The sequence below is a fragment of the Centroberyx affinis genome, unplaced genomic scaffold (assembly GCF_046629955.1).
Source record: "Centroberyx affinis isolate AG114_WGS23_722 - 3 ecotype Tasmania unplaced genomic scaffold, CSIRO-AGI_Caff_v1 ptg009170l_1, whole genome shotgun sequence".
In the NCBI taxonomy this organism is placed as follows: Eukaryota; Metazoa; Chordata; class Actinopteri; order Beryciformes; family Berycidae; genus Centroberyx; species Centroberyx affinis.
Genome location: NW_027284443.1, coordinates 17416 through 44514, shown reverse-complemented (window position 1 = coordinate 44514; position 27099 = coordinate 17416). Strand labels below are relative to the sequence as shown.

The 27099-nt window shown below is 43.2% G+C and overlaps 1 protein-coding gene across 3 annotated transcripts; it reads left to right on the top strand.

The window, feature by feature from the left end:
• Positions 1-2547: 2547 nt before the first annotated feature.
• On the top strand, positions 2548-26987 carry LOC139640356 (oxysterol-binding protein-related protein 7-like). Of its 3 annotated transcripts, none has more exons than XM_071514550.1 (23): positions 2548-2783; positions 4198-4417; positions 5058-5201; positions 5846-5899; positions 6272-6385; positions 8246-8413; positions 8870-9011; positions 10247-10365; positions 11007-11096; positions 11198-11354; positions 11921-12054; positions 13252-13344; positions 15387-15567; positions 16515-16589; positions 17301-17515; positions 18261-18398; positions 19521-19584; positions 19677-19755; positions 21667-21811; positions 22191-22341; positions 23722-23848; positions 24169-24291; positions 25524-26987. In XM_071514550.1, the coding sequence occupies exons 2-23, from the start codon at positions 4280-4282 to the stop codon at positions 25630-25632; spliced, it is 2760 nt and encodes a 919-aa protein (XP_071370651.1). In that variant the 5' UTR covers positions 2548-2783; positions 4198-4279; the 3' UTR covers positions 25633-26987. The 3 variants fall into 3 exon arrangements, with proteins under 3 accessions (XP_071370651.1, XP_071370649.1, XP_071370652.1); XM_071514548.1 differs by having other exon boundaries at positions 15387-15594; XM_071514551.1 differs by lacking the exon at positions 13252-13344.
• Positions 26988-27099: the final 112 nt, after the last annotated feature.

The following is a 27099-nucleotide window of genomic DNA, read 5'->3' as shown; positions in this document are numbered from 1 at the left end:
GCCATTTTGTTTGGGGAAAGTGACAGCTACATTTAAGATTCATTATTTAATAGCTCAAAATTAGAACAAATATTGGTCTTTGTTTTTTAACTTTAAAACCAATTTGTCTTCCTCCTCTTTCCTTAGCTTGTGTTTTTTTGCCTTGTGCTTCTCTCTTTCATGATCATTCTAGTGTCACAGGAATATTTGTTCCATCTATTATCTGTGTGCCGTGGCCTCACCTTTGACCTCCTTTCCGTTGGCTGCTTGTAATGTCGATGATCCAGGAACTGAAGCTTCTTCTACTGTTGCACGCATTGGAAGTCGCTCCAGATGAGAACATTAGCTAAATACCTACAATGAAATGCCTGTAAATGTAAAAATGTAAATTTCTAATGTTTTATAAGAGGTTCCCAGACGGGTCACGTTCTAACTCACAACATTGCTAGGTTGAATCGGCTTATGTCCCCGACTCTGTCACTCCCTCTCCATCTTTCCTGTCAAATTATTTTCAATTTCTATGTGCATTATTGGCATGACAGTTTACAGACAACATTGCCAAAGCATCTAGATAAATACCAACTTTATATTCCCTGCCCTGTGTATCAGTCTGTGTATCTGTATGTGTATCAGTCTGTGTATCAGTCTGTGTATCTGGGTGTGTGTGTGTGTGTGTGTGTGTGTGTCAGTGCCTCAACTGCACAGGATCTGGGCTGCTGCGTACCCAGACCCTCCACCACAAAGCGAGTATCCGCAAACTGTGTGAAGGAATTACTGTTTGTTCAGAAACTAGAGAAAGTAGAAACTAGTTACACTATTAGAAAAAAGAACAAGTGAAATATGTAGGGTTTTCAAGATCTGTTATCTTTGCTGTCCCTCACTTGGGTGTACCGTCTATTAAAACAGACGCAGACGGTTAGCAGGAGCCTTTACACAGCTGGCCCACGTCTCAGCAAACTGTCATCTGCTAAAAAACGATCCTGAGGTGATATGCAGGTGGAATGCAACATTACCCGCCTTCATTTCCTCTGTGAAAAAATAACCAAACAAAGGCACGGATGCATCAGTAGAGGAGCGCTAATCTCAGACATCTCCCTCGGGAATGATTTGTTCTTGTAATGGAGATCTGCTACAAGATGACGATGCCGGTGACGTCCGGTGCGACATTGCGTTCTTTAAAATCATTCCAACAGAGCAAACATCCAAAGAGGGTTTTTCTCATTGCGCCGGTGCTAAACCGTACGGTTAGCTAGCAAACGTAGCTGCGGCACTGTATCGGTTTTCACAGCCAAGCCCTGTAGCCGTACTGGTGGAACATCGGTACTTTTGGTTTTCCATTATAATACTGAGCAGGTTTGGTTCTGTTATTGCGGGACAGATGTAGAAACCAGCCAGTGGCCCTGAACCAGATATCTGGTATGGTGCAGTGTTTCCCACAGGTTGTCAATTTATTTAATTTCATATTCAGTCAGGAAATTGCTGTTAGTTTTTGTCCCTCAGGTTACAAAGTCATGTGTCATCAACACAGCAACCCAGTTATCACCCGTGGTGGTTGGTTAGGAATGTTTTGTACAGTTTGTAACTTAAGATATGCTATCAGATGATGATGATGTGCGGTGCAAAGCACGCTGGGAATGTCTTGGCCTCGGCTCAGGAGGAGCGTCTCTGTAGTCGGTCCCTCAGCCTGGAAACGCCTTCCAAGAACAGACAGCTCTCTACACCTGGCAGGAACATTCATCCACACCGGGGTCGGATTTCTCTTCCCCTCACCAGAGTGTCGTGGACGTCTCTTCCTCTCCTAATATTTCCACTCCTTAAAACTGACGGTAAACATCTCGTCTCCCTTGTTCTCCATCCATGAGCGTCCTGGCAGTCCATGTGTGGTAGGATGTTGCTGCCTGCTGCCGGTTGGGTTTTGCTCAGGCTTTCCAGTTGGATCTGCAGTGCGTCTTTAGTGCGTTTACACCTGGGCTTTTTTTGCACTTTTGTGATATTCGATCACAATCTGAACACCCAGGCCGTGGTGTAACACCAGGTGGAAAGGAGGCCAAACTGATGACTCCATGTGTTCTGGTCATTTATCTGACTGGGTCAAGGGTCAAGAGGTCACAGCACTCAGAAAAAATGCTGTGTTGATGGGTTGCCTGGTGTTTTGAAGTGACACACATGGTTTTGATTTCCTGTCCCAACAGAAGTGCTGCCGCTACAGAAGTGGAATGTACATTATCGGGTATGATTTAGCTTGATATGAAAGCGAACCCCCAGTTATGACCTTTGACCCTTTGAAAACACAGAAGAAGTAGTTACTACTGTTGGGTTGTTGGGTAAAATTGAATATCGGACACAAGTGCGGTCTCTCTTGTTTATAATGTGCATCTACTGACAACAAATCTCTTACAAATCTTGTTATACCCATGATGACATAGCTAGTAGGCCTGTCCTGTCAGGTAGTGTGTGTGTGTGTGTGTGTGTGTGTGTGTTGCTCTACTTTCAGCCCCGCCCAGATACCCATCCATCTTTTGATATGCACCGGTCTGACAGCCACATCACCATTCAGGTGTGGCATGGCTCTGAGGCAGAAGAGCTCTTATTGTCAGAGGAGAGTTTGAGGTTGAAGGGACGTTCATGGGGAAAAACCTTTTTACATGATCTTTGTTTTTTCAAAGGAGAAACATTTTATATTTTGCAGTCCTACATTTGCATCTGGCAGAAAATTAAGCCGAATTTCCAGTGGACTTTTTGGGAGGATCGGTTTGATTCAGGCGTCAGGCCAAGGCTGGATACTGGAAAGCAGGCGTGTTTATGTAAGTTACATGAATTGTTTCGTGATTTTGTCACCAAGACTTCCCTGTCAGGTTTTCAAATGCCTCATCCTATGGTATGTACTAGTCTTCGGTACATTGTCTTCAGTCTTACCACTTGTTGTTGTCGTCATCCGCTGTTACATTCATGTTCAGGGGACTTTATCCGTTTGGATGAAGCCGTCTCTGGATACATTTTGTTTTTTCTTTGTTTAATTAAAACCCTTCCGGTCCATCATTACAAACGCATGCTGCGTGGCCAAGCTTTGTTCAAACCCACAGAACCTTATTTGAAATTCTAGTCCAGATCCCAAAGTCGGGCTGAATTTCAGTGAAAATGAAGCTCAACATATGTAGATTTTTTTTTTTTCATTTGATGTGATTTTGCAGCGTCTTGGGTTTGAATATTTCTCTGAGTATCAGCAGCTGCAGCTTCAGTGAAGCGCTGGAAGGAGCAGATGCAGAATATGTGGCGTTGTTGTACAGTGTGGGGAATTTTTTTTTTCTTCTAACTTTGTAGCTACATAAGAGGAAATATAAGGGGTAAATTGGTGTTCAGGGGGTTAAGAAGTTTCATGTTGATGCAAAGTTGCTGTTCTGGCTTGGTGACCTTGTGCCAATTTTCATCTTAACAGGCTTTTTCAAACGCAAGTTGTACTGGGTAATTTAGGACTTTTATTATCCACAAAAGTGACAGTGAGAAAAAGAACTCCCATGCTGCTACTCTGCTCACTGCCTTGCTCACGGTGACCCTGCCAGTAGATGGCAGGGTCACCGTGAGCAAGGCAGTGACCCTGCCATCTACTGGCAGGGTCACCGTGACCCTGCCAGTAGATGTTGTGGTGATCTGTTTATCCTTCTAGCTCTGAGGTGCAAAACGTCCCAGTTGTCTTGAACACACCATCATGTGATAATGGCTGCCGGCCATGGCCAACAAACTGCCGTCTGAATCTGGTCTGACTTCTCTAAACCTTCTGACTTGAATTTCAACAAGGAGTACTTCCTCTTATAGGCTGCTTTTACCTGTAGACTTGGAATTGCCTGTGTGTGTGTGTGTGTGTGTGTAGGGTTGATGTGGGGTGGGGGTGTTTTCTGTAAATCTGGAGTTCTGACATTTTCTCCCACATACAGCAAATGTTTCATGACAGTAGAATCAAGCCAAACTTGATAATGCATTGTAAAAAGATAAAAAAAAAAAAAAATCATTGCCACCCATGGAAAGATTTCAAGCTTTCTGAGTTCTTAAAAAGCTGAGATAAGAGATCGGGAGATTTTGGAAAAGAAACGCTGATACTGACTGCATGAGTTTTTCAAATCGTTTTAAAATGTGACTATTTTGAATTCAAGCACTCAGCATAATGTATATGTATGTAGGTTTGCGTTAAGCAGGCTGTGCTTTGTGTTTTGACCTGTGCAGTGCCGTGTGCCTTGCCATGAGACACAGCCTGTCCTGAAGGCCCTGTGACTTCCTGCAACGTTTACCTTGTCGAATCGCACCGATGGACCCTCAGGTGTGCCCGCCCCCTCTGAGCAGCAGCCAATCGGTGATCAGCGGCCTGGACAAATCGCCGGCAAGCGGATTCAAACCTGGCCACTCACGGAGCAGCAGCACCGGCTCCTCCAAGCATTCAAAACAGGTAAGAAAGTACCACACACACACACACACACACACACACACACACACACACACACACACACACACACACAGCCCTGTGTACTGACTGTACAGACTATTGGCAAGATGGGTTTAGTAAGAACATGCAGTATGTGGAAAAAAAATAAATGCGGCCAATTCTTAAATACTCCACACAGGCTGTATAGTTGTATATTTATCCGTATTTACTGTATTTTGTACCATTCCAACTCATGTGCAAAGTAGGAAGGAGATTATGTTTTCATCTCTCTGTCTGTTTGCAAGAAATCTGAAAAAGATGCAAAGCTTTGTCTGAAATCTGTTGGAACAGATTGCTCTCACCTCAAGGATCAGTGTCATTTTTGGTGATGATCTGGGATTTTCACCATTAGATTAATTTATTTTCCAACCATAACTACTACACTGTGTTCATGTGCTGGTGGGAAAGTCTGACATCCAGGACTTAAAGTTGGCTGCTAAAGCGTTTTGTTTACTTGCTATTCTACAGGGAAATCAAACCGGTGACTGGTTTTAAGTTTGACTATATTGTTGTTTTGCAGCATTATGTTTTTTTTTCCCCTGATGTCTAAAACACAAAAGACTAACTGTGTGTGTTATCCTGTGTGTGTGTGTGTGTGTGTCAGTCACGTCACTGGGAGGTGATGGACGACCTGCAGCAGATGGACCTGTGTTCGGTTCCCGGCTCGTCTCTGGACCTCAGCATCCCGGGGATCTGCGAGGGCTACCTGATGAAGAGGAGGAAGTACCCGCTCAAAGGCTGGCACAAGGTGAGCGCAGCAGGGATGGGATTTTAACCGTATGATATTATGGCACAATTTAAAAAATTCATATTAAAGGTAGAGGTGTGGCGATCGGCTCCCAAACACTCGGGCCGGCAGAAGGAGCTTCTCGATAGCGAGGCTTTAATAAAAATCCTCTTCCATTGGGATGAAAAATGTCGCCAGAAGCAGCTCCCCCAGCCCAGAATCATACAGGAAGTGATGCCATTTGGCCTTCAAAATAAAAGTGTAAAATGTTATTGTCACTTTAGAGAATAATGAAGTAATATTGATGTAACTACTGTATATGGTCTGAACAGGATATTTTTGGGGGGGAAAACAACACTATTGCCATTCTCTATAGAGTCCCCTTTAAATATATTCTCTAAGTTACTTCATATTACTGAAATTTTGAGTGAAAGGTGTTATTATTTTATTCTGGCTGGCTTGTCACTGGTAAGGCAAGGCAAGTTTATTTATATAGCACATTTCAGCAACAGGGCAATTCAAAGTGCTTTACATGTAGGTATGTATGTGCCAAAACGCTGAGGCAGGGCTGCTTTGACCCGCTGCCTGTCCACTGGACGGCCCGAGGAGAGCCCAGTGGGTCTACTTCCTGTTTCCCTTCTAATACTGTGATTGGTCCTTTCCAGAGATACTTCCTGCTGGAGAAGGGAATCCTGAAGTACTCCAAGACGCAGCAAGATGTAAGCGTTCAGCAAAAATGCAACTGCCAGCATGAGACACACACACACACACACACACACACACACACACACACACTCTAACCCATTCATACCCTATCCACTAACCCTAACTTAACCCTAAAACCAAGTCCCAACCCTAAAACAGACCAAAATGACCTCACTTCACAAAAATGTCCTCACTCTGAAGGTTTAAAACTCTAGAAATTCTCACAAAGATAGAAGTACAGAACACACACACACACACACACACACACACACACACACACACACACACACACACACACACACACACACACACACACACACACACACACACACACACACAGCAGTAGCAGACTGCAGGTTTAAAAGCTGTTGTGGCGTTGTGTTCAGGTCCAGAGGGGGAAGCTGCACGGCTCTCTGGACGTCAGCCTGGCTGTCATGTCCATCAACAAGAAATCCAAACGCATCGACCTGGACGCCGGGGACAACCTCTACCACATCAAGGTACCTGCACCGCCGCCCGCTGCTCAACCCGGGGCACGGGGACCTCGAGGGACCACAGGGTTATGATTCAAGGAATTAAATATACTTCTAATACGCAATTTGGAAACCTCCACCCGTTAACACAAAGCGTGGCGGCAGCTCGGTGTTCCAGCTGCTTCCTGGTCCGTGGATGTTGGTCGATGCTCGTTCTTCTTCTACCGTACCGCCTGGTGTACGAGGCGGTACGGTAGAAGAAGAATTTCCCTTCTGCAGGCTCTGAATAGTGCAGCCCGTAATTCACCTGAACACTGTTCATGTGTAACTCTTTTCACCACGCTCAAACTAACTAACCAACGCACAGAGCGCAACTAAGGATTCACAGGCTTACTTTAAAAACCAAAATATCTCCTGAAAACGGCAAATAAAAATCAACCGGTGTCTCATCAAGGGTCAGAATCATTTCTGTCAAACTGATGTTTCCTCTCTGTGTGTGGGCTGGAAGCAAAGCAGGACTAGAACGACCAATGCAAGAAAAGTTGAGCAGTGTTTTGGAAAATGGCTCTTACCCAAATGAGCATTATAATTTCTCTACAAGATTATTGAACTTTTATATAACAGGATTTTTCCCTTGACATTAAAAAAACTTTAAAAAAACGTTTTTATATTCATAATTTTAAAGACTGACCTGATCACATCACCTGATTACAGAAGCAAAGCTGTAGTTCAAATTGAGGAGGACGACATTATTATATTAGAATTTTAAAGGATTATGCTGGTGTTTTTTAATGCATTGCTTACTGTCAACAAATCCTATGAAAATAACAAAATCAGTAATGAATTTGTTTTGCCATCAGCTCTCGTCCATGCAGCCATGTCCCAGCAGCCATAGAACTCCATTGTATTAAAAAAACAGTTAAAAACCCGTCACAGAGCCATGCTGCTGCTCTCCATCATATTTCATCATCACCATGCACCGGGCCGGACCACTTTTTCCTCAAACAACTTAATAAGCCGGCTGTAAACACTTTGTGATCTCAGGAAAGTAGTTCTGTAGCACAGAAAATAGTCCCCAGCGTAATGAAGAGTTTGTTCCCATTTGAATTTGGTAATAACTACAACAGCCTGACTTTTCATGGTAACAGTTAGTGATTTTTTTAAATGTAAACTATGTCTTTGTGAGCTGGATTTCAAGGTTTTAGTTTACAATTGGAGCCAATGACTTCCGGGTTGACGGCTAAAAACGGAACGTGGGAAGTCAAAGTAACGGGAGGAGAGCAAACGCATTGTTGATTTTGTTATTTTCATAGGATTTGTTGACGGTAAGCAATGCATTAAAAAACACCGGCCTTATCCTTTAAGATCATTTTCAATGTGGCGATTTTTTTTTAAGAAAGACTGACAAGTGACACCTTTCACATAGAACTCAAAGCCACCAATAAGCTTCAAGCGGACTTTCTTTAGACGCTTTAGTTGATTCACTTCGGGATTTAGTCCATAAATTTGTGGAAACCTTGAAGCAACAATCAATGCTGAACCTTTTGTTTGTGAGTTTTGTTGCAAAACTATATTTCTAGGAGGAAAATCATGACCTGCAGCTCATCATTCACTGTTTGTAAAATGTAGGGGTTCCAGTTATTAAAAAAATATCATGTAAATGGTACTAGAATTTAAATTTTTTGCTGATTTGATAAGAATAGGTGTCATGTTTTTTTGTTTTTTTTTGTGTCTCCAAACTTTTCGGTCTTTCTCTCACCTGCAGTAAACCCAGCCTAACCTTTTTATCGGTTCCTCTCATCCTTCTTCCTCTTTTCCTCCGTTCCTTTGTGTCTCCTTGTCGTCCACTTCCTCTCTCCTCCCCCCCCCCCCCCCCCCCCTTGTTAGGCCAAGAGCCACGATCTCTTCTACATCTGGCTGACCAAGCTGTGCGCCCATCGTGTCTTTAAGAAGAACGAGGCGATGAGCGTCCATCACGGCGTCCTCCACGCTCTCTCCATGGGTCAGAGCACGCTGCCGGCCATGGCCAGCCTGGCCCAGAAAAACAAAACCACGGTCAGTAGAGCTCAGAGCGATGCGTTTTACATGTCTGGCTTGTTTGGAGTCAACAGAAGAAGAAGAACCGGGTAGTTAGCATGAGCAGCGATAGCCACCGTGGCTGAACAGGGAGAGAGAAAAGAGAAACTCAAACTGCAGCAACAGGAAACCCAAGCTCCGCCCACACACTGTTTGACAAGTGTTCAGAAATCTGTGATGTATTATTGGCTGGAATTTTAATTTACACCAAGCAGTACAGCATGAATTCTCCACCAGAGATGCACTGTTTTCCAGGAAGTAAAAACAGTGAGATTTTGATATAAGAATACAAGAAAATAAAAAAGTTGTACGATTTTTATTTTGCCATTTTTATTATTAAATAGTTGTATATTACGACGCTGAAAATTAGCTGAAAGGTGAAAAAGTCATTTTTAGTTGCCTTGACTTTAACTGTGATGTGATTTGGTTCTCCAGCTGCCGCACTATGCCAGCTCGGCGTCGGTGTACCAGGCGGAGCTGGGCAGCCCCGCCCCGGCCGTGGCCTCCCACCCCGGGGTGACGAGCAAGGTGTCGGCCTGGCTGCAGCAGACGCACGACGCCGACGCCACCTCACAGGGTGAGACCCGCCAACACGCCGCACGGGCAACAGGCCACACAGGCAACACGCCACAGAGGCAACAGGCCACACAGGCAACACGCCGCAGAGGCAACAGGGCCACACAGGCAACACGCCACAGAGGCAACAGGCCACACAGGCAACACGCCGCAGAGGCAACAGGCCACAGAGGCAACAGGCCGCAGAGGCAACAGGGCCACAGAGGCAACAGGCCGCAGAGGCAACAGGGCCACAGAGGCAACAGAGGCAACAGGCCCCAGAGGCAACAGGCCCCAGAGGCAACAGGGCCACAGAGGCAACAGGCCCCAGAGGCAACAGGCCCCAGAGGCAACAGGCCCCAGAGGCAACAGGCCACAGAGGCAACAGAGGCAACACGCCACAGAGGCAACAGGCCGCAGAGGCAACAGGCCGCAGAGGCAACAGGCCGCAGAGGCAACAGGCCACAGAGGCAACAGGCCCCAGAGGCAACAGGCCACAGAGGCAACAGAGGCAACACGCCACAGAGGCAACAGGCCGCAGAGGCAACAGGCCGCAGAGGCAACACGCCACACGCTCACTGGATCCTGCAGGGAAACTGTCTTCTCTGTTGATGCACAGGACTGCAGACTGTAGGCAGCTGCAGAGCCACTCTGCTTTTAACACTAATTCTAATTTTGTTAAAAGCTAATTTGTTATAGTGAAGAATAATGGGAAACACTTTACAGTAAGGGTCACTAAGTTAATGCTTAATAAGCATTAACTAACCCTTAATTAACAGTTAACTAATGTGTCATTTACTAATAGTGTTCATGTTAACTAAGGTATTAATTTATACATTATTTAACAGTTTATAAAAATGACTATTAATGTATAAATTAATACCTAACATGAACACCATTAGTAAATGATTACCAGACACATTATTTAACTGTTAATTAAAGGTTAGTTCATGCTTATTAAGCATTAACTAACCCTTAACTTAGTGACCCTTACTTAAGTGTTACCGAATAATGTTGAGCTGCAGAGTGAAGCCTGCTTCAGTCATATTCCATCACACTGAACACCTACAAAAATCTTCAAATCCAGTCAAGAAATTAAAGTCTGGGGAAAAAAAAGGAAAATGATAATCATACAGTGAGTTGATCTATGACAGACAGGAACAGCCACAAACAGAGCTAGAAACCCCCCGAAGGCTCAGGAGTCATTTATGCGTCCTCTTAATTTCTGACCTTTGACCCCTGACCCCTCTTCCTCAGATCTGGCTCGCTGTCAGCTGGAGCTGACCGAACTGGCCCAGCTTATCCAGCGACTCCACTGGCTGGAAGGAGGCCTGCCAATCACAAACACAGACCTGGAGCTGCGAATCAGCATGCAGGTGAGCGCTCCCTCTCAGCCAATCCCTGCTCTGCACCGGTAGAGGAGAAAAAAGTTGGTTGTTTTCCGCCTGGCAACAACTTTAGATGGTTATTAAAAGAACGCAAGTGTTGTTTGAACTTTGTATAAGAACTTCTGTATTTACTTCACTGCAGCAAACACCTTAATCTAGTATTTAGTCTTAAAATCATATATATTTTTTTAATTAACTGAAAAGGAAAAAGTGAAAGAGAATTCCACTTGGGTTCAATCCAAATCGATATTTCAAGACTTTTGTTTATCTTTATGCTTTTATTTGACTCTTTATTTAGGCATTTATTTTGAATAAGTTTATTCTTTTTTTTTTTAGGGAAGGTAAGATTTTTAATAGAGACTATATGACTTTACTGCATATTTATGCGGTGTGCCATCCGACCAGTATTGGATGTGCTGATGTTAAAGTTGTTAATGTTAGTTTTTCCTTTTTCATATTTATTTCTACCACCACTCTGATGTGTAGTGTACTGTCTATTTATATATACACCATTATTTTCAGTCTGCATCTAGACATTCAGCAGCAGAATGAACACATGTTGCGTTGCATTCAGACAGAGTTTTTTTGTTTTTTTTCCACTGAAGCTGTGTGTCTGTTCTTTGTTTCAGAACCTTTCCCTGGAGAAACCCAAGAAGAAGGCCGCGAAAGTGTTCGGTCACTCCAGGACCTTGTCCCGGGTCGAGGCCATGGGGGGGATGGTAGGACCGTCTTTACCGCCGCCTCACTTCCAGATGTTATCAGCCTGCCGCACGCCGCGTTAGATAACTCCTCCTCCTCTTTCTCTTCTTCTCCTGTCCAGTTCACCTCCAGCCACCTGAGCACCAACAACACCGCTGGTCTGGGGGCGTCGGTGCAGTCGATCCCAGACTACGTCTACTCCCAGCTGTCCAACCCCCAGGTCTCCTCCCCCGAGGCCAAGAAGCTGCACCAGGACATCTGTGCCGTTTCCCAGCGCGGTACGTCCTGCCACATCCTGACGTTTTCATGGACGCTTTTATTCAAAACTCCCTGCAAAATGTCTGAGTGCTTCCATAGCAGTTTTAGCATAGGACTGGGCGATATGGTCGAAATCATTATCATGATAATCATAAGGATTTGTCTCTATCGATATATATCACGTAAAATCACATGTTAAATAATCAAATTCATGTTCTTCCCATTGAACCGAATGGTAATATTAGATGTGATGTCAAACAAAACTGAAATTTTCTAATTATATTGAATTGCTACTGTATTACCTTTTTAACAGATTAGCTAACCAGGGCTCTGGCTGACATTACATTAGCTACACATGCTGTTGGTTCTCATCAACCCAACAGACAGAAATCAGTCTGTAAAAAATTCTTTCTGTTTTCTGACAGATCAGTTTACCCAGAGAGAATATAGCGACCTGTAGCCAGTTCATTGATGCAGGGGGAAAAATGATATCTCCTGTGTCCCTAAAGTGTGTGTGTGTGTGTGTGTGTGTATATATGAACATATTTCTTTACTTGTTATTAATGTAGTGTATGTTGTGTTCCAGTGCATACGTCTCTGAAGTCCATCCATGAGGTTTTGAACCTGGAGAGAGAGCGGCTGCGGCAGGTGTGGACCGGACCGGACCTGAGGCACAACACCTCACAGCAGCTCGCCACGCTCTGCAGCACGCTGTCTGAGGTAACACACACACACACACACACACACACACACACACACACACACACACACACACACACACACAGAGCACTCTCAAGAAATACTGATGTTTAAATAAAACCATTTTTTTTAGGCTGCTCTTCAATCACTGCCACATAAAAACAGTTTCAAAAAATTTCAAGGAAACACAGAATACCTAGAATACCTGAACACTGGTCAAATTTACTGACATTGATTATTGGCACAAAATATTAGTATTGGCCTTTAAAAACTGCCAGCCCTCGCTGTGTGCTGCTGCTGTTCTGTGTGAAACTGTTGAGCAGGTTTGGGCTGTTTGGGGCTCAGGGAGGACAGGGGCGAGTCATCGCGGGCGTGGCTTGTTTCCTAGGTGACTGGGAACACACCCCAAGTCTTTCTCTCTCTTTGACACTGGCGTTTATATTCATGCCCACACACACAAACACACACACACACACACACATAGAAATTAGAGGATAATCTCTGTCACACACTGAAACTGAGCATTCATGCTGTCAAAAGCTGCCTGTCCAGTGATCCTTTCTAGCTGCCTGCTGGTTTTCATCCATGTTGTTGACTGAATGTCTGCTTTCACCAATGGGACGTCAGTTCATCTTGGTTTTCCCTGTTTGATTTTGGGGTTTAAATTGTTGGTGGTGTTGTGGCAGCTGGCTGTGACCAGGCGTTCACACTGTAAGCAACGCAATCACCAAACCCACCGAAATCCGTTCATTTCCTCTATAGAAACTCGAACTTTTGTCCGTCATCGGCTGTCGACAGCCAATCAGATGTTGTGCTCCCTTGTTTCCGTACTGATGTGATTTTAGTTTCATGAATAATAGTTTCACTTGGCAAGTGCAAAATAGACTGTTGCATCCATTGTCGGGTCGCTAAGCTCTGAAGTCTTTTATATTTTTATATTGAGCTTTTCATATTGAAATGTTATGAAAGGTGATACCAGGGAAGCAAAAATACAGGATTTGCCTGTTGAAAACTTTGTAGCTGCAGATCTACATAGATGCAATCAGTCAGAATAGAGCGACCCATCGACCAAGTTGCTCAGTGTGAACGTCCTGGAGTCTGCATGCTATTCTGATAAGTTTTTCTTTTGTCCATGTGTCTTGCATGGCTGGTGTGTGTGTGCCTGTGTGTGTGTGTGTGTGTGTGTATGTGCATGCATTTGTCTGTGTGTGTGTTTAGCTTGATGTGCAGTCTCGTCTGACCAAAGTCCACTCCCTCTCCCTGTCCTCTGAATCTACTGAGGAATCCTTCTGCACCGTCCGACAGGACCAGGTGTGTACACACTCTGCACTCTGTGTGTGTGTGTGTGTGTGTGTGAGCATGTTTGTATTTGTGTACATGTCCCTTTCTGGATCAAACAACCTCAAGATGTTGCTTTCATTCATTTACATTCACTTGGATCTTTAGTCCAAGACTCAAAATCTTGACATCATGTTGTGCGGCAAGAAGCAGCTGTTCTTGATCTGATGTGATGGTTTCCTCCAGTTTTCATGTTAATAAATGTCCATTTTGCTCCACTATATTGCAGCTTGATATATCCAACCAATCCATGAAAACTTTTACATTTGCTGTTCTAAGGAAGAAGGTTCTGCACACTTAGATCCATGCAAGTTTCTTTAATAAATCAAGTGCCAAGCTTTCGGTCACAAGACCTTCATCAGGGCAAAGCAGCCTTCACAATGAACTATATATGATCATCAATGCAATCAGCTGTATAGAGAACACCTGTGCTGTATTGCTCTTGCTCAGATGGGAAGTGTAGTTCAGCAGATACTCAGTGTGTAGTCCTCTCTAGATGCACACAAGAAAATACATACATTAACTAGATGGAACACAAGAGGATGTATAATCTGCATCACAAGTGCGAACACTCAACAAGCACAGTGTGCAAAAAAAATGACAAACAACCAGAAAACAAAAGAAAAAATACTTAACATATATATATATATATATATATTTAAGGGGTAAAGGAACTGCACTTTATGACGGCCTTCCTGAGGTCTGTGCAGTTCCTTTACCCCTTAAATATATATATGTTAACCCTAAAGCCCGAGGTTATCAGATAAATATAAGGAGCCAGGTGTGTATATCCAAAAGAGTTCCATTTGACACAGCCTTTTGCTGTTCTAAAGACCAAAAAAAAATCAAAAAAAAAATCCAAGTGATCTCTGGGAAGTGCAGTGCAGAAACACCACAGCAGTGAGTCAAACTCTCAGATTACCACTTAAACTTTCAAGTTAAGGCTGATGCATGGACCAAACGAATCCATTAAATAACCTTGTATGCTACAGCACTGTGACCTTATGTTAGGATTTGCATGTTTCTCAGCTCTGGTCCAGTCGCCACATTTCACAGTTTTGTAAAAGCTGCTGGAGGAAACCATGGCAACAAAACCCACGTTTGACCAGACACTTTTTTGCTGCTTCTTGCTTCCTCCTTCTTGTATGTTAAGATTTCCTCTAAGTTTATGAATGGCTCATGTTCAAGATTCAAGATGCAAGCAAATCAATATGAAACAAAATCAATGACAGCGACATCTTGAGGCTGTTCAGGCCATTCGGTGGACGCCTTTATCCCAAGAGCCTGACACAAGCGTGAGGGTAGAGCTGCACCCCTAACCCAGGCAGCGGTGCCCTGCTCCACACACTGAGCTACACATGAACACATACATGTTTATATTTCCGTGTGTTGAGGTGAGAGTGAGGTGTATGTTGGACCTGCTGTTGGTTGTGTGTTGAATTTTTTATGTGTGTCTTGCCTGTGTATCTGAAATGCTGCATGCAAACTCCTTATTTAAAGGAGGGGTATCATTTGCTTTTTCAGCAATTTTATATAATTACCTGGTTTCTATAAAATAAATCTTTTAAGTTTTTTTCCGTAAAAATCATTTAGTTATAGCCTTAGCTATTCACTTCCCAGTGTTTGTTTTCCACCTACAAGAAAATAGGTAGTTCTACATAAGCAGCTTCTATGCTAATGAGCTACTGCTCTGATTGGCTGGCCATTCTGGAAGGCCGCCCTCCTCTTAGCGCTGATTGGTCGATTTCAGACAGTCCAGCGTCTACATAGACACTGGAGCAAAATCTGACTGGCTTGTACAAGGGGGCGTGTTTTATAGTTGGTGACTGTGGGGAAACGGCAGAGTAACATGATTCAATTTTTTTTACTGTGATTACTTCACACCTCCAAGAACCAAAATCACCATAAATACTAAGAATTGCCACATCCTAGGAATGCAAACCACAAATCTTCCTCTCCTCTCCCTTCCCCCGCTTCGTTCCCTCCTCCTCCTCCTCCTCCGCTCTCCTCCCCAGACGACGCCCTCTATGGGTCGTCACAGCCGCCGCACGCCCTCGGTGGCCGACTCCATGGCCGAGTATTTCGACGCCAACGAGGTCATCGTGTGCGAGAGCTCGTCGGAGGCCGAGGCGTCGGACGAGTCGGGCCTGAGCGACGTCACCACCACCAGCAACTCCGAGCCCGACGAGGGACACGGTGAGCGGGGGCTCTTTAGTTTTACAAGTGAGGAGCGACGCCTACTTTCTCTCAAAGTGAACAAAATGAAACCGAACGTCACTTTCTAAAGGACAACAGTGAACTTGTGTCTTTGGCGGACGAAATGAGACACTTTTAAAGACTGGATCCTCTAGGTTTTAGAGATACTGAATGATCAACTTGTCATGTTATTTATTTATTTTTTTTCCCAAAACGTATGTTACAGAATTTTGAAATAAACTACACTGCTGTTTGATTTATATGTAGGGATTTAGTTAATACTCTTATCCAGAGCGACTTCAGTGATTGAGGGGGTCAGTGTGTTGCTCAAGGACACTTCAACAGGATGACATATGACTGTAATCAGTAGTAGACTTGTAGACTTCATCCCCACAACAGACGGTTTCTCCAACCCATAGGCCACACTATAGCCACACATATATTGTAAAACAATGGAAATGCTCATAGCAATCCCCGTGCACAAACAGGGCACATTAATACATTATAATATAAATCTTAGAAGACATAAACATGATTTGTAAGGCATGTACACATAGTGCATGAAATGCTAAATATTTTTCAGCAATGAGGAATGTTCATTTTGACATTAGCACATGTACTTCTCAGATTATCCAACATTCTATACCCAATCTAACGCTTTTAATTGGTTCGAGGCCCATTTCCCTGGCAGAAATGAGCAAATCACACCAAATGGCCATTGTTTTTGCTTGAATAATAAGATTATTAGAAAAAAACCCACGGCTTACCCGGCCACACTCCCCCCATCCCATGTGATATTTTGGTGGGACATCGCTATATTACATTCTGGATATCGCCCAAGCCTAATGGTTTTAGGCTTGGGCTAACAGACCAAGACCAACCTGACCCAAGTCAAATGTGGTTCAGATATTTGCGTGACTGACTGACTCTCTCCTCTCCCTCCTCAGCATCTGCCACCCTGAAGTACCGGGACAGTGTGTCCAGCGCTCCGGACAAACCGAGCCCAGCACCCGCTGACACCGGTAACACCGCCGCTAGTGTGCTCCTGGATAAACTGTTGTCTCATTTATGTGGTGATTGAGTGCAGAATGTACAGGGAATGTTTCCTGGGCACTGTTGGGTCGCTTTTTACGTACAACACAAAGTCCACCACCCTCTTCTCTCCTGTAATGACAGTATGTTAGAACAGATATCGGAGATTAGTTTAGAAACGGAAAAGGGTCACATCATCACTACAGAACGACCCTTTTTTTTTTTGGGTCCTGTACAGCAGTTCATACAATAAATGAGTGCTGTAGGTACCATTGATATTTTAATTACACAAGCATTTCTTAATTTCTTTTTGACCGAACCACAGTTTTTCAGAGTGCAAGTTGGCTAACTGGCTAACCTTGGACAACAAAGAAAGGAATATTTTTTCCTTGAAAACGCACTATGGCTAAATTGATTCTTCATTTAGTAACAAGAGCACTAGGCATCATCTCTTACTCTTTCCTAATGTTGCTTAGCCAGAAAAACTGTGGTTCTTCGGCTCCGCCCACTGAGGTTTAACTCAATGTGATTATTTCTGCCTCCAAGAAAAGTCTGAAGAACTAAAACTCCAAACTGCCATCTGCAGGCTCTCAACATGCAAGATAAACTCCCCTCTGGGCTGCTGTGTGATCTATTCTATTCTTTAAATTCCATTTGATTCTATTCAGTTCTGCTCATTTCTCTCTGTTTGCCTGATCCAGGGCGTCGTACCGTCCTCCCCGCCCCGGGAGCAGACAACAGCCATATTGGCATCATGACCATCTTGTATAACAACATCGGCAAGGACCTGTCCAGAGTCTCCATGCCGGCTGCTCTCAACGAGCCGGTGTGTCTCCTGCAGAGGCTCAGTGAGGAGCTGGAGTATCCAGAGCTGCTGGACATCGCCAACCGCACCGACGACCCGTACGAGAGAATGGTAAGTAGGCCGGACCTGAGGTGACTGATCTGGGGTCGACATGAGAAAAGTTGCGTGCCGTAGTTTTAGTTCATCAGTTTAAAGAGTGACTAAACGCCAAACCCAAGTCTGTGTAAAGCCTGACATCTATCTGCTAGTGGCTGATCTTTGGTGCCAGGTGACACCTTGTTGTACCAAAGATGGCACCAAAGATCAGCTAATGGCAGATGCCAATTTCAGTAGCATGCTTTTTACCACTAGATGTCAGGCTTTACACAGATTTGGGTTTGGTGTTAAATTACTCTTTAAGTTTATTGCGATATTGTGACCAACGAAAATTGTACTGCCATTGTAGTTTTACAGTAGCACTTAGTAATATCGATCACCAATTAATCAGCATGTAAACTTCCCTCAGTTTCCAGTGAGTTTTAGAAATGTATTGAAATGACAAATAACTAAATTATCTCAGGTAACCAAAAATCATAAATTTAATGTAACAGTTATAATACAACTGATACAATGGATGCCATTAACGTGTCTTTAATCAAAGATGAAATGATGTACAAAATTAGGAAATTAACTAACCACCAATTTGTAATTTCTTACTTATCCGTTAAATGATAAATATTAAATAATTAATAATTGACCATTTACTAGTGTTTTTTTTTATTACAAAGTGCTACCAGTTTTACCTCATTTTGCATCCCTCCAAGAAAGCATTGCCTTTGAATCTGCTGATGATTGAAAGCCATGTGTTTTCTCCCAGGTTTACGTGGCGGCGTTCTCCATCTCTGGTTACGCCTGGGCGTCCTGGAGGAACCGCTACAAACCCTTCAACCCTGTTCTGGGAGAAACGTACGAGAGCCACCGAGAAGACCGCGGCTTCCGCTACGTCAGCGAGCAGGTAACCAGAGAGAGCGAGAGAGAGAGGGAGAGAGAGAGAGAGAGACAGAGGGAGGGAGGTATAGAAATGTGTCGGCAAAGCGTCAAGATGAAGGTTCAGCCTGCTTGTGTTGCATGTGTTTCAATGCCTGGGCAGCGGAGGATCAGGGCTGTCCGGGGTTCTCCACAGACCTTTGGATTCATAAGGACCCTAACTTTTTTTTGTCTACAAGAAACAGGCCTGTGTCGATATGAAAAGTCCACGATTACCTTGGCCAAAATTGTGATAATTATTAATAAGATGAAGACCTTAAATCCAGAATATGCTTCAATTGCTTAAAAATTAATTTATCATATCAATCACAAGACAGCCTCAAAACAAAGTCTGCGGTTATTACGCTGGTCATGGTAATAAAAATTTGGGGCAGTGTTATAACCGTTATTGTTTTTTACCACAGTATATAGTAATACCAGTTTTTGTCCCATCCCCACTGGTGACGTCCTACTGTTCTCTCTGAAGAGAGTTTGACTGACATGGTAAAAATAAAGTTCCTGTAGAAGCTGGACCTTGTTTTGGTTTCTGTTCCTCTTCCTTTGAGTGTCTCGTATGATCAGTAAAATGTCGATTCTGCAGATGAGAGAGTTTCCCCGTAAGCTTAAATTTTTGTATTTCCTGCTTTCGATCGGATCCCTTCCTGGGTCTGGAAAGTATTGGAAAACTGATCTCCACCCTTCCACAGTTTCCAGATCTTTTTAAAAGGAAGGAAAAACACAAGAAAGTTGAAGGGGAAATTCTCCGCCACTCCAGTGTTCTGAGAGAGACTGTTCACCATTAATTGGGCTAAAAGTGGTCGCCAAGAGAGTAGAGTAGTGGGCTGTCACCAGGAGGTCGCTGGTTTGAATCCCTAGACCAGCTGTATGGAACTGAATGAATGTGAAGCAGGGTGTCACTGGAAAAGAGGCAGGAGCTCAATCAAGCTTCTATGGATAAATAAAGCTTAAAGATACATGATTATTATTATAATTACCCTCTAGTCAAAGGCATAAAACTGTGAGCAATGAATCTGTAATGTTCGAAGGCGGATGTGTGTGAGAAGCGATACTTGAACACGGATAAAGTTCAGGAACCCTGTTGTGTTTTCAGGTTAGCCATCACCCGCCCATCTCAGCCTGCCACGCAGAGTCAGAGAACTTCACTTTCTGGCAAGGTAGGACCGGTCTGCTACTGATCAGTACTGCATCCCCCTGTACGAGTGAGAGTCAGATGTGACTGTCTGTCTGTCTGTCTGTCTGCTCACAGATCAGAGATGGAAGAACAAGTTCTGGGGGAAATCAATGGAGGTCATCTCTTCCAGCCAGGTCAACGTCACCCTGCCCAAGTGAGCCACCATTAATACCGTACTAACAGCTAAAACTACTAGTTATACAATACTAACGACTAGAGATGGGGCGATATATCGAAATTCAGTATAGTGACAATATGTATCGTGGGGCAGAAAAATTAATCATGATATTAGCTATTTTTTATTCTGCTGTAGGAATCACAAATGAGACGCTTGACCGTCACAGTTTCACAAGCTCTCCGTCCAAATTATGTTAGTTACACAAAGACATTTTTAAATTGTTCACATTCTAGCAGCCAATGGCATCGTTAGAAAGATTTGTGGCTCAGAAATAGAATTCTGCACAGTCAGAGTTTGTTGTCACTGAACTTTTATTGCTCACATGGTGTCGTGGTTGTGTTGAATCCTGAACTTCACGTCACGTTTTGAATCGTATCCTGAGATAAGCAGATCGTCCATCACTAGTAATGACAGACAACTAATTTCTTACTACAACACTGCAAATAACAGATAGTTATACAACCACATCAATTAATACTAACAACTAGTTATACAATACTGCTATTAACAACTACTTAAGCCATACTAACCTCTAGTTGTATAGTAAGTAAGTAAAATCTGTTTATATAGCACCTTTCAAAACATAGGTTACAAAGTGCTTTACAAAAGAATAAAAGGTTAAAAGAACAAACAATGGGATTTAACAACATCACAACAACAAAGCAACAACAGTTAAAGGCATCACAAATCAAAATCGTGTACATGATCACTCAATCATAAAAACACAGAAAAAAGATAGGTCTTCAACTGTGACTTAAAACACCCAAGAGAGTTAGCTGACCTGACTCCACAGCCTGGGACCCAGGACAGCAAACGCACCGTCCCCTCGTGTTTTCAGTCTGGAACGAGGTTCAACTAGCAGGCCTTGCTCAGAGGACCTGAGGGGCCTAGCAGGGGTATAAGGCAATAGTAGTTCACCAATATACTCTGGAGCAAGACCATTCAAAGCCTTATAGGTGAGGAGGATCTTGAATTGAATCCTAAATTTAATCGGAAGCCAGTGTAGTGACATAAGAACCGGGGTGATGTGAGAGCGATATGAAGTCTTAGTGAGTAATCTTGCTGCAGAGTTTTGGACTAACTGTAACCGGTTAACAGCGTCTTGGCTTAGGCAGGAATACAGATCATTACAGTAATCTAAGCGGGAGGACACAAAAGCATGGATAACCATTTCCAACTGTTGGAACGATGACAGTGGGCGTATTTTTGCAATATTCCTCAGGTGGAAGTAGCAGGACTGAATAACTGACTTAACGTGTTTATCGAATTTCAGCTGGTGGTCAAAAATGACGCCTAGGTTTTTGGAAAAAGATTTTCTATTTGTAGCCAATGGACCGAGTTGTTGGAGGATATTAGTAGAGACCTGATCTGGGGCGAAAACTTCAGAACTTCAGTTTTACTATGATTTAATTGAAGAAAATTTTGAGACATCCAGTTACCAATCTCGGCCAGACACTTGTGCAGAGTAGTTAAGTTTGAGAGGTCACCAGGCTTAACGGATATGTAGAGCTGTGTATCATCCGCATAGCAATGATAAAACACACAGCCAAATTGACGGATCAGTTGCCCTAAGGGGAGCATATACAATGAAAATAAAATGGGTCCAAGAATTGACCCTTGAGGCACCCCACAAGTGAGAGGAGCACAGGTGGATGCCTTGTCATCAGCTGATACAAAAAACTTCTGGCTGGTATAGCACTAACTACTGGAAATACAATGCTGCAATTAACAATTAGTCATACAATAGTACATATTAGTAAGAAATACTGGCAACTAGTGTTACAATACTACCAGCTAGTACCATCATCAGCCATATATCAATCAGCTGAACTGACAAGAAATGATTGCATTAACGGAGTGTGTGTGTGTGTGTGTGTGTGTGTGTAGGTACGGCGATCACTATGAGTGGAACAAAGTGGTGACGTGTATCCACAATGTGCTGAGTCAGCAGCGCTGGCTGGAGCACTACGGCGAGGTGGTGATCAAAAACACACAGAGCGACGTCTGCACCTGCAAGATCACCTTCGTCAAGGTCAGGACTCACACACACACACACACACACACACACACACACACACACACACACACACACACACACACACACACACACTCTCTAACAGTAAAAAAAATGCCCTCAAGGATAGAAAGATGAGGGAAAATCCTCCAAAGTTGAGGACGTTTTGCCGCTTCTCACTTCTCTTTAAATTAGGATTTGGGTTTAAGATTAGGTTTAGACTCCCTGTCAGGAAATGTCTGCTCTGCTTGCCAAACACATTTCCCCTCAGGGACAATAATGTTTTGTTTGATTGATCTCTTAGTGCAGTAAGCCTGATGTCCAAGGAGTTCCCTCCTCCTCATCTTACTCTTCCTCTGTCAATCTAACCCTCCTCCTCCTCCTCCCTGTCCTCCAGTCTCGGTACTGGAGTTCAGACAACAGTAAGAACGAGGTGCAGGGCGTGGTTCTGGACCGGGCCGGAGAGGTGGTCCATCGCTTCGGAGGTCTCTGGCACGAGGGCATCTTCTGCGACACGCTCCCCACCCCACAATGCATCTGGAAACCCAGTGAGTCCCTCCCTCCTTTCCAAACTTCTGCTGCCACTCATCTGTTTCCATAGAGAAGAGAAGAGCGTCCCGTCCCCAGTTGTAGATTCTCCCCGTTTGTCCAAATTAAATTCTGCGGTCGGTATGGTCACTGGTGGGAAACCTTCTCCACACCGGAAGTGACCAATCCTACGGAAGCCCTTTGAGGACATGTATTCATACGTTGTGTTGACACCGTTTTCCTGTGATAACAAGTTAATTTTTATTTATTTACATTTTATTATTTATGTTATCTCGAGACAACAGTTTAATTTTCCAGAGATAATTTTCTGCTTGGAACTAACATCCTAAAGGAAAGCACATTATTCAAAAGTCAAATGTTGCAGTCGGCCTACCTGTGACCTTCAGTCAGTCGGCGTATCATCATGTCAAGTGTAAAGAGGAGATTAATTCATTATCTCAGGAAAACAAAGTGTTATTTTCTCGACATAACAAGATAATTACTCTATATCTGCCCTCAGTGGGTTTCTGTACGATCCAAACTGAAGAGGGAAATCCAAAAGTGTCTCCAAAACAGGAGCAGAGAAAGCCGGACTCACCAATGTTAGATCTTTCTCTTTTACAAGGTTCCTGAGTAAATTAAATTTCAAGCTTCTACCTCTCGCTGCCTGTTGCAGCTTCAAAGCGAAACATTACAATCATCTTTATTTTTCCCAATTGTGTGCATCTTTCCTACACTCACAAGATTTCTCCCGTGACCCAAGTCTTAAAGGTGTGAAAGGTGTGATGTAATTTCCTGTCAAAGGTGTGATGTCATTTCCTGTCATTTCACTAACACCAAGAAAATGGAGCACATTACACCGGTCCTCAAATCACTGCACTGGCTTCCTGTGTGTCAAAGGATAGACTTTAAAATCCTATTGCTAGTCTATAAGGCACTAAATGGTCTCGGGCCCAAATACATTTCTGATTTGCTCGTACGTCATGAAGCACCCAGACCCCTCAGGTCATCTGGGAACAGGTTTACTCAGTGTTCCCAGGATCAAAACCAAGCAAGGTGAAGCAGCTTTTAGTTTCTATGCTCCCCACCTGTGGAACAAGCTTCCTAAATACCTGAGGTCTGCTAATACTGTCAGCTCATTTAAATCAGGGCTTAAAACATTATTGTTTACTGCGGCTTCCCAGTAAATTAAATACGTAACTTCTTTTTAATCTTTAACTATTTATTTGCTTGTTTTTGTTTTTAATGTCCTTTAAATGCAATCTTAATGTCATCTAAATGCAATCTTAATGTCATCTTAATGTCCTATTATATGTATTTCTATGCCCTTGTAAAGCACTTTGAATTGCCTTGTGTCTGAATGGTGCTATATAAATAAAATTGCCTTGCCTTGCCTTTAGCCGTGCAGCCTGATGACCACTTCCAGTACTACGGCTTCTCGCGTTACGCCAGAGAGCTGAACGAACTGACGCCTGACCTGAAGGCCGTCCTCCCTCCTACTGACACACGCTTCAGACCAGACCAGAGGTACACACACACACACACACACACACACACACACCATACCACTGTCTTGTGACTGCAGCCATGCATAACTTTATATTATGTCAATAATAAATCAACTAGTCAAGGTTCACCCTTATTTTGTCTACATGTGATGCAGCTACAGCTATCTGTCATGTGATTGGACGCTATGAATGTGTAATTATAGCATTGACAGATGAAACGACTACTTCTTGCCAATGTCTCTGGTGGTTAATATGAGAGATGGAAATTTGGTTTCTCAGCAGCAAACTTGCTTGTTGACCAGTTGTTTAATTCCTGTCGTCTTTCCCTCGCTCCATCAGGCTTCTGGAGGAGGGGAAGGTAGCGGAGGCGGATAAAAAGAAGGATGAGGTGGAGGAGAAGCAGAGGGAGAGGAGGAAGGAGCTGGCCAAGAGAGGGGAGGAGCACATCCCGAGGTTCTTCAGGTGAGGAGATGACCTGGTCTCAGCTCTCATGGGCTTTAAAGAAAACCTGATCTTTCTTCTGTGATTTGACGTTTTTTCGGCTGAAACGGAGCAGCGGGGAGGAACATAACGTGGGGAGGGATCGGGGAAATTCTTTGTGCATAATCCAACAAGTCCTCCAACCCGTACGACTACATAGGTCGTTTGTTCCTACCCTCCAATACGACCCACAGGAGCGTTTCCTAAATTAGCGGCAGGAGATGGCAACAAGTCCTCCAACCCGACGAATTTGAAAACGTTCCTCCACCACAAATTGAATTACGTCCCAAAGGTTGGTTAATGGTTAAATTTAGGCAATTAAAACAAGTTTGGTTAAGGTTATGGTAAAGTTTAAAATATATTAAAATATTTTAATTTTAAATAAAACAACTTGGGTTATGGTTATGGTTAGGCAACTAAAACAACTTGGTTAAGGTTAGGAAAATGGTTTGGTCATGGTTAAATAAAAAAAAAATTAAAAAGTGACTCACGGTTGTTTGTCCTTTGGAAACGCTGGGAATCAAACCCTGGTCGCCGACATCGAAGGCAGACGTATTCACCCATCCACCATCCAGACCACAACACCCTGACTTTCCACCGTGCTACTTCAATGTTGAGAGAGAAACTTGACGTGAAGTCACATGACGTGGACGCAGACCAACGCAGCACATTGTCGTTATTTACACGACCGCTAGAGGTCGCTTAACTTTAAAACGTAACTATAGGTCGTAATAAGCTGCTTGTACAAACGACCTATGGGCTCGTTTTTTGGGGGAGGACAGTCTTGTATAATCATGAGCCTTATAAATTCTGGATTCTTCAAAATGAATAAATTCCAGCCACCAGGATGCAACCATGGTCTCTTAGGAAAAGTTAACGCCGTTTTCAGGACTCGTTTAAGCGATATTTTAGCTAGTGAATCTACTGATCATTGCAACATCAAGGACATTGTCTGCATTGCAATGCATCTTCACCACTAACTCTGACAGTCGGCATTCATTTTGACAGTGATATTAATGTGATGATGCTGCTTTTGAATTCATTTTTATACAGGCAGTTCACTTCCAAAAAAACTTGTAAATGAGTCAGTTTACAGAAACGCAGTCCGTGTCAGTCCATGCACCTGATATTTAGTATTTAATATGTTTTCTCGGGGATGCAGTAGCCTGCTATGCTAGCCAGTAACGGTTTTCTCTGTCCGTCGGTGTTGTCAGGAAAACTCTGGACGAGGCCGGCAGCGAAGTGTGGCTGTACAACGGAACCTACTGGAAGCTCCGCGAGGAACCGGGCTTCGCCAACACTGAAAACCTGGACCTGTGGTAGAACGCTGCACCTAGCTTAATGCTAAGGCTAACTTAAACTAGCCATGAGCTAACCATGTGGTGATGTGGGATGTATATAGGATAGTATACCCTTTTGTTGGCAAAAATTATTAAATGTATCCTCCTTGTTTGGGCTTTGGTGAGAATGTATGGGGGGAAACAATTTACTAACTGTGCAGTTACTATTGGTTAATCTAGTAGTCAGCCTAGTTTATCAGCTAGCTTGTAGCCATGCCACTAAACATATTCTGTTTTAATCTGGAGGCTAACAAAGCTTTAAATCTGAACAATCTCATGTTAATAGAGGCTGCCAAAAGTTAGCCAATCCAAAAAACCATGCGGTCATAAAGCCCAGTGACTCAAGAGAGCTTCAGTTCTTACTGTATAAGAACTTTATTATAGCCAGGATGTAAAGGAGGAGAGTGACATTTTAAAAGCATAGATGAACCTCTCATTGGGTTTTTTGTCCCATATAGAGGGGAGGTGCCACTAGGGAACAAATGAAGACTGATTTAGGCAAAGTTGGGTATCTTTCAGTCTGTGATATTCCCTGCTGCCTTTACCTCTCAACGCTCCTTCCCCATGATGGAAACCTTAAATCTAATATGTTTAAAAAAAGAAATATCAACTTGAATTCCAGTTTTTGAACCCATAACTCTGCATTTTCCAAAATTCTGGATGCTCCAAAAATGTCCCCAGTCAGGATTTGGCCCCTCGCTGTATGTATTTACCAGTCTACTGCACAAGTGTCTTAAAATTGTTTTTTGAATGTTTTTTTGAGTAATGTCACATCACATTATGTATTTTTGTCAGTTTTAACATGTCTATATAAATATTTAAACATTTTTACTTTGTCAGCTTTTATGATAGTTTTGATTAATTCAAAACAGATTTGTATCAAAAGCTCACTTCGTGAAGAGGTATAGATAACGCAAGGCGGGCTAATTCTGAAGACCGCTTGGTGTTTGTGGGGAATATAAAAGGTAAATTGGTGCTTTCCTGCTTTCTTTTTCAGTGGGTCTTACTGTATAAACCTGTGTTGAGTTGTCAAATCAGTGCGTATTTTATTTTATGTGGTTAAATTGTGGCACATTGGTGACACTTTGGTTTTCAGTGACACTACATTAGCCTGGCTGCTCCCTCTCCTGCCGGTATGAACTGTGTGTGGTTTTATATCCAGAATGAATTGACAGATGAGGCTTCTGTCTTTTGGACCTTTATGCTTTCAGTTGATACAATGAAGTATTTTTATTGATGTTTCAACGATGGATTTTGAGGAAAAGAGACTATTGTTAACTTCCAGTGAATTGTCTGTTGTATTTTGTGTTTCTTATTTGGTCTTGTTTCAAATAAAAGGAGAAATAAACATCAGTGTGTCCTGCCACTTCTTCAACTTATTCAGGTTTTAAAGCTACATATTCTCCACTGTCCAGAGTTTTATTTTGTGTTCTTGTGTTCAGAGCTGTGT

What these genes read in the sequence shown, in the direction of transcription:
- LOC139640356 (XM_071514548.1), top strand. Translation starts at nt 4,280, where the DNA reads ATGGACCCTCAGGTGTGCCCGCCCCCTCTGAGCAGCAGCCAATCGGTG. An exon ending in GTCAACGTCACCCTGCCCAA is followed by an intron (nt 19,756 to 21,666) that starts GTGAGCCACCAT and finishes GTGTGTGTGTAG; the next exon opens with GTACGGCGATCACTATGAGT. An exon ending in CGCTTCAGACCAGACCAGAG is followed by an intron (nt 23,849 to 24,168) that starts GTACACACACAC and finishes TCGCTCCATCAG; the next exon opens with GCTTCTGGAGGAGGGGAAGG.